Source organism: Psilocybe cubensis, chromosome 9 (assembly GCF_017499595.1).
Source record: "Psilocybe cubensis strain MGC-MH-2018 chromosome 9, whole genome shotgun sequence".
Lineage (NCBI taxonomy): Eukaryota > Fungi > Basidiomycota > Agaricomycetes > Agaricales > Agrocybaceae > Psilocybe > Psilocybe cubensis.
In genome coordinates, this window is record NC_063007.1 from 1,910,104 (window position 1) to 1,917,946 (window position 7,843).

At 47.4% G+C, this 7,843-nt stretch overlaps 1 protein-coding gene across 1 annotated transcript; it reads right to left on the reverse strand.

Moving 5' to 3' along the window:
* Window positions 1-5,472: 5,472 nt before the first annotated feature.
* On the reverse strand, window positions 5,473-6,864 carry JR316_0010034 (uncharacterized protein; the record flags this gene model as incomplete). Its single annotated transcript, XM_047895711.1, has 1 exon — window positions 5,473-6,864. The coding sequence occupies one exon, from the start codon at window positions 6,862-6,864 to the stop codon at window positions 5,473-5,475; it is 1,392 nt and encodes a 463-aa protein (XP_047745430.1).
* Between the last annotated feature and the right edge of the window lie 979 nt (window positions 6,865-7,843).

Genomic DNA, 7,843 nt, shown 5'->3' on the forward strand with positions numbered 1-7,843 from the left:
TATTACCCAACTTATCGATGGGATGCAGGCCATGTCCGTGGATGGCGATCCACCCAGTCAGATCGTCGTGCCGCCGACTGTCATTACTTCCAGCACATCCGGGGCCGCGCAGCTTGGGGCGCCCGCAGCTTCTTCCTCGAAAGGCCAAGGTGGTAGCAAGGTACTTGTCCTCCTCCGCAATCTGACATCTTACTGACTAGTCTCAGCGCTCTGAAGCCGTAATGTTGGATTACGAAGCTGCTGGAGTCGCTGCCCATGAACCTTCGCTACACAAGGCGCGGAAATATGCGAACAAACGAGCTCGGTCTGAGGAAACCGACCCCAGTATGTCACGTTCCATTACTAGTCCCGTTCCTGGTGTTAACTATCTAGAAGTGACTCAATTTGGTTCTTCTACCGAAGGCCTTTCCATCGATCGTGCCTTGTATAACTTGTACAAGGAGAAGGCGGATCAGGAGTTCCACCTCTCGCATCTCCGCAAACAGAACGAGCTCACTCTCAAGGAGATAGCTCATTATACGAGGATGAAGAAGGGCAAGGCCTACCTTCGCTAAGTACCTCGCTCCTTATTTCTTTTTGGGTTTTTAGTCCAGTATTTAGTCCTTCTAGACTATAGTACAGGGTTTTCCCAATACATCGCGTTGTTTCTTCTGTCAACTTTCTAGCCCCATCTGATCCCAGTCTGGTGCTGCAGCATAGTCTTCGTGTGATACTTCTATGCGATCTAACCCTTCCTTTGATGTGTCAAGGATCTCGTCTATGTTTTCTGGCAACGGTATGTGTTCTCGAGCATAATACGGAACAACTCGAAACGCTCCGACTTTGTTTTGCCACACGGCACCGTCCATTTCTGCGACGATATATGAACCTCCTTGGGTCCGTCTGACTACAATCATAGGACCCAGGTAGCGTGGAGTCAGCTTGCTGCTGTGTGACGATTCTACAGCTGTGTTTCTTACTAATACTAGGTCTCCTGGACTAAAACTATAGTCCCGTATCACCGCCTTATGATCTGCTTCGTATTTAAGCAAGCGTGCGTATTTATCCTTGTCTATCCTAGCGCGCATGCGATCTACCTGAGCCCGATGCTTTATCAGTGCCTTAGCTCGGTAAGCTATTAGCTCTTCAGTACTCATTATGCCACTTGGCGGGTTGACTAACCAGGTTGCTTCCTTGATATCTAACGGGAGGGTTGGGTGTGCGGCCGTAACTAGGAAGTATGGCGAGCACCCCAACCGTCGCCGGATTGTTACGCGGTCCGCCCAGAACACAAAGGTAAGGAACCAGTACCACTTTTTAATGTGCTCTTCGCCTAACATCTTATATAGCATTTGTCGAATGTCGAAATGGTACCGTTCGATTTTTCCATTCGCTTTGGAGTTATAGGGTGATATCTTGATTCCGTTGATACCATATTTTTCGCTAAGCCACTTTAGTGCCGCCACAAAAGGTGGTCCATTATCTGTGACAATTGTAGTAAGGCACCCCCATCTACACAAGATATCTTCCCACAACCATTGTCCGATGGCTCTACCAGTTTCCCTTGTCAGCCCTCGCCCCTCTACCCACGTTGTCAAGTTGTCCCTGCCGTGTACAACTGTTCCACAGCCGTTCGATGGCGGAGTCATTTTCATGCTGTCTGCATGTAATACTTGGAAGATTGACGGAGTGAACGTCATGGTAGGCTTAAGCTTTATCATTGTATGTTGTCGTTGCTGGCATGCGTGACAGGTTTTGACATACCACGCTATGTCTTTCTCCATAGATGGCCACCAGAACCGTTGTGTCAACAACTGGGAGGTGGCATAGAAGCCACGGTGGCCATTGTGGTCGTGAGCCGCCTTCATCATGTACGTACGGTCTTCCTTTGACACTACTAAACGATGCGTGCTTTTGTAACTGCGCAGATACAGCCGTCCTTCATGTGTGAAGAACCGCCGCGCAAAACGTGTGAACCTTTCTTTTCTTTGTGGTGTCCACGCAGTATTCTCACAGGGTTTGTTCTCTAACCATTCTCGTACCAACTTGAGGTCGTCATCTTGTTCCTTCGCCAACGATGTCCGGTGTTGCTCGTAGTATGGTAAGTGCCGTTCACCTTCCGTTGGTAACGCCAGAGCATTGACTAATTGCTCAAAAGTCTCCGCTTGTGGTCCCGTCAGACAGTGTATTGACTGCTGGAGCCATTCCTCGATAACTTGCTGTTCTGCGGTTCGTAACTCATCTGCACGTTTCAATTCTTCACTAAGTTCATTAGGGGTCTTGGCCGCGTCTGCCAAGCTGCCACTTCCTGGCTCGATTTGGTCTACAAACTCCGCTATCGAGTAGAATACGCTTGGCGCAGGACTTAGTAAAATTTCCTGCTTATACCCTCCTCGATTATCGATAGTATCCTTAAAATTGGATACCTCTTTTACCCCGGGTTCGCTGGCATCGAAGATGTCGGTAGGAGGCAGAACCCATTCTTCCACCTCATCCCCGCTCGTCTGCGGCAACTCGTACCACGGCTGCCCTTTTCGTCGTGATAACCCATCTGGCCCAAAGGTTTTACCTGCTTTGTGTCGCAAGGTAAACTGATACATCATTATTTCCTCGATCCATCTGTTAATCGTTGCGTTGGGCATCATATCAGGGTTACGCAGCATGCCGTCTATGTACTGTGCATCGGTTTCCACTATCAACTTCCTGCATCCAATCAAGTATGCACGGTTCTCTTTCAATGCCCTTTTTAGGCCGTATAGTTCTCGTTTGGGTTGTGAGTATCTGGCCTCATGTTCGTGCAGGGTTATTGACCCGAATTTTACATAGTTAACAGTCCCGTCCGGATTCTCCTGGTAAATATAGTACCCAATGGCAATAAACGAGGTGTCTACAGCTAATACTACCGCTCCTGCTGAGTCGTAGTCAATATTCCTCAAGCAAGGTGCCGTCTCCGCTGCTCGTTTCAGGAGGGTCATGCTTTGTGCTTGCTGCGGCCCCCATTCAAAGGTACGTTTCTTTTGAGTAAGCTTTTGTAGGTGATACGCTTTTTCAGTGTACCCTGGTATGAAGGCTCTCAAAGTCCCGCAGGTACCCAGGAAGGCTCGTATATCCCCCACGTCTTCACAAGGTGCCCATTCGCTTATCGCCTTGACCCGTTCTACCAACGGTTTACGTCCCTTATAGGTACATCTATGGCCGACTACTGTGATTTCTTCTGCACAGAGTACAGATTTATATCCTGAGAAGGTACCACCCGCGTGTTTCATGCGCTGTAGCACCCTATTTACATTTTCTAGATGCTCCCATACGAAGCGTCTTATACCCTGATTTTGAGGTATGGTCTCGAAGTTTTCCCCAACTTCGTACCTAGTTGCAGGCCCTCTAACCGCCACATCGTCGATGTATGGTATGGTTATATTTGGGATCTCGTCTTGTAAGATATAAGTCACATCATCGTGGAATATGGGTACCGAATTAGTCCACCCCATTGGCAGTGTCACTAGTCGCATGGCACCAAAGGGCGTTTGGAACGTGGTCATATCCCTAAATTTCTCGTCAATCTTGCGCTCATCGTATCCTACGTATAGGTCAAACATGCCACCACACGCCCGACCTGCAAAATGCATTGCAAGATCCTCTGTACCTGGTGGTAGCCCGGAGTGCGCGATAGTTACTGCGTTTAATGGTTCCAGGCTGTGCACGATGCGTAGGCTTTTACCATCTTTCTTTAGCACAGTAAACCACCGGGAGCGGTAAGATGCATTTGATTTCTCATATACTCCCGACTCTTGTTTGGACTTAATTATCTTACAGACTTCCTCGTACAGGCCCTTGGGAATGGGTATGTTTTTATATACCCAGGGTTTATGCTCTACCGTGGGTATCTTAACTGGGGGAAAGAATTCCTCTTTGAAGTGTCCGCGTTCGCTATCGTCCCAAGCAAACGCTTGGTTCTGTTGCATAATGATGTTGTGTACCAGTTTCTTTTCTTCTGGCCACAGAAAATCATCCCCGTGTACCTTATCCATCGCCTCCATACGTTCTTGCGTATAACGTCCTGTTGGTACAAACTCTGTCGGATGTGGGTTCAACGCGGGCATGTCTGCCAGCGGGTCTCCCTTGATGTCACGTTTTATACGGAATTCCTCGGGTAGATCAGTATAAACTGGTCGCACCTTCTGCGCTACGGGTTTATACCTTTTCTTACCCAAGTAAGTTGCAACTTGCTTGGTTACCCGGTGTTTTGACGCCCTTGTCCTTGGTGGCACGTCATACTTTTTACCTTGATAAAACTGTTCTAATTTTTGCTTATCCGAGGGTTCTAGTACTTCATGTTCCAATACTTGGGATAGGAAGGCTTCTCTGACCTCTTTTCGAGAGAACTTGCCTACTTTTACTTGGTATGCATGGACCTTTAACTCTTGTGTATTTTCATTCAACTCAAACACTGCTGCAACCTCTCCGCCCTCGTTTACTTGATTCAGCAAGCTTATCTTGAGATCTTCCTCGAGGCCTTCTAAAAACCCTCGGCCTTTTTACGGCGCTCTTCTGCACACGTTTTTGGCCCTTTCCCTCTCTCAAAGGTAGGAACCACCGCTTTCCTTCCGGTGTTAGGGTCCTCTATACAGATGGTAGCCGACCCATCGTGCTCTGTCTGCACGTTAGATCGTGTTAACGAATCAAAAGTTCTTCCTAACAAAATCGTGTAGGCTGGGTTCCTGATCACATGAACTTGCAGATACACGGTGACCCCTCCAAACGTGAACGGTACATTTCTTGCGAGCCCCAAGGTGCGATTAATTGTCTTATTTGCACTTTCCATGTTGATAGTGACATCTGGGTCCCAACTTAGGCCGGTCTTGAGTGCTACTTCCTCAGACATGGATACTATTTGGGATCCGCTATCCATTATCGCTTCAATCTCTTCTACTCCATTGATTTTGGGCCAGAGAGACCGCAGTTGCTCGGTCTCTTTCCCTGTGTAAGTGGAGGTTGGTAAATCCTTTTCGCCTTGTTGCAATAATTGCAGGTAGGGGTCATTACCAACTTTATATTGATTTTGTGAGTCCAATTCATCGGTCAACATAAACGCCGCTAATGGTTCTATTTGAGACGTTGATACTTTTATGGGAGTAACGTCTTTTCGCAAGTGCTCTCTCACTTGTGGTGCACTGCCCAGTAAGTCCCTTACAGTCACTGTGACTGGTGCATTCATAGCTTTTTCATGTAGTTGCCGACTGATTATCATGTTTTCAACTGGTGCCTTAGTACTGTATGCCGGCTTTGTCTTGTAGTCTGGCCCACGCATGTCTGTTATGGGCCGTACAGCTTCATTTAGCGGTTGTACGTCTAGGTATGGCAACTCATTCTTATTTTTCCTTGGGTCTTCTTCTTCTGTTTCTGCTTGTACAGGTGTATTACCGTTCTCCGGGTTGTTTCGTTGTTGGAAACGCGGCGAGGTACGTCGTGTCCCTTCATAACCCTTCCTCGAACTTAGGGAAAATTTCCCAGGGTTGGCTCTTCCTCTTCATCGAGGCCCGACTGTCTTCCCATCACAGCCTCAAACGCGTCGTCCCCAAAGTCTTCTCGGAGACTCATAAGGGATTTAGACAACTCGTATTGTCTATGAAGTCGGTAGTGAGCAGCATCCAGAGGTGAATCGTTGTGACTCTGCCAGAAGCTCGAAGTCTTACCGACTGGTATAACCCCTGGTGTCCTATGCAAGCTTTCGACTACCTCTTTTCGCGACTTATTTCCCATCGGATGCACCTGCGATCCATCTGGTAATCTTACATACCCTTCGGCATTCTTGATGACCCATTTGTTTTCTAGATGTCGTCTCACATGTGGGCACTCTACTATAATGTGAGTTTCCTCCCTACAATAATGGCACCCCGTGGTCTGACTTATGCGAGCTTTGGGTGTGAAGGCTGTTTGAGCCGTCTGCGGAAACGCTGCAGTCGGTACAGTGTTTAGCTGTAGACTGTTTTTGAAGGTGAGCATCATATTTTGGAACTCTAACATCTGTTTATGCTGGCTTTCCTGTAGCATTTTTAGCTCTAGCGCTCGTTTATGTTCTTGGTTACTGATTACATCCGACAACTGAGATATTTGTTCCTCTAATTTGACATAGATCTTGTCCTTGGATTCTGGAACTAGGTCTGACGTCCCGTACGCACGCGCTGTACTGTACGTACCCTTCATCAAGGTGTTTGAGTTCCATTTTGCGGCCCTCTCAGCGATGCTGATGGCGGCTTCGACTACATCTACAAACTTGTGTCGATCCTCCCAACGCACTAACTCGATCTCGTCTGTATCGTCTGCGTTATCTTCTTCTGCAGGCGGCTGACTCAGATTTTTGACGACATTTGTCGTGTCTAACTTGAAGTCCAGCTTCTGACCTACTCGTCCCGCAAATTCAGACGTGAGACATCCGATGAAGCGTTCCACTAGATCTCTGTTCGACACCAGAGCCGGCGGCTGTAGTAGCTTACCGGCTTCTGCTCTAAAGGTTCGGACTAACGCCATTAATCCTGGGCTGTCGTGGCTTTCGATCTGATTATTTCCGCTGTGTTTTCTGCAAATTTTGTCTAACGCCTCGATGGAACCCCGGTGTAGGTTGACCGCCTCTGGGTATGACATTATAAGGTCTTTTCTGAACCGTTTCCAGGTCCCATTTTGGAACGAACTGAAAGCGCGCCATTCGGACTCTGTTGTTGGAGAAATATATCGACATACTACGCGTTTCTTCTCATTGTCCGTCTTGACCCCATATTTTTCAAACAGATCGTCTAACTGGTCAAGGAAACGCAGTAGTTCTTCTGGTTTTTGTTCATCAAACTTAGGCGCACCCTTGTCTCCCAGAAGTGGTAAGTCTTTTGCCATTTTTCCTGTGTTTATTGTTTCCGGATTAATACACTCGTTTTCCTCAGCCGAGAGATAGATTGATTCGTCCGCGGCGAGTTGACCTGTGTTAATTCCTGCTGACTGCTCGTTATCGACGCTGTCTTGTGTCTTTTCGAGGTCAGTTTCGATTTTTCGTATAACGTCTACTATAGACTGCAGTGGCTGTCTTTTATTTAATATCGACTTATGGGCCCCGCGTTTTGCAGGTTTTTGTTGTTGTTTTAGTTTACGGGTCTCAGCCGCAGCGTAGGATTCCGCGGTTTGTTCACTGATTCCTGCTCGCGCGCTTCGACGCGTTGCCACTGTCGCGTTTTTACAAACACTTAGTACGCTTTTTGTGTTTTTGTATTTTTGACCCTACTGACTAACCCTCCCTCGCGGTGGGCTCCAGATGAAGTGTTGCGTAGGTTTGTAAGACTGTAGTTCTGTCTTATTTACCCACACAAGTCTTATTCTTCACCAAATATGTAGTATTTGGGAAGAGCTAGTTCGTAGGATTTTAGGGTGTATCTTTATAGATTGTTGTCCAAGTTATGTTATGATTGTTGCAATAGATCTCAATATACTAAGTCAACTGGTCAAGGTGTTTACAATAGCCCAAGTGACTCAAACTATCAAGACCCAATGGATCGCGCAAAACAATTCAATTTAACTTATAACTTGATGACTCAATTTTTATTACGCAAGTTCGACTAGTGCGACAATGGGTATGACCCGAAACTTCCGCCTGTTCTATACAACGGGGGTTGCTTACCTTTCCCTCTCCCTGCTCCCTTGCTTTTATATTCCCTACCACTGGTCCGTGCGTTACGTCTGCGTGGCTTGGTACTTCTCTCGCTGATCCGTTTTTCCTAATAGCGTAGCGCGGAACAGTCGTTTCTTTTTGCTGGTTCCGCTGGGTGACCGTGTCTGAGTGCCTCTTAGCACGGTTATGCTTCCAAAGGCGTGCTCGCGCGTC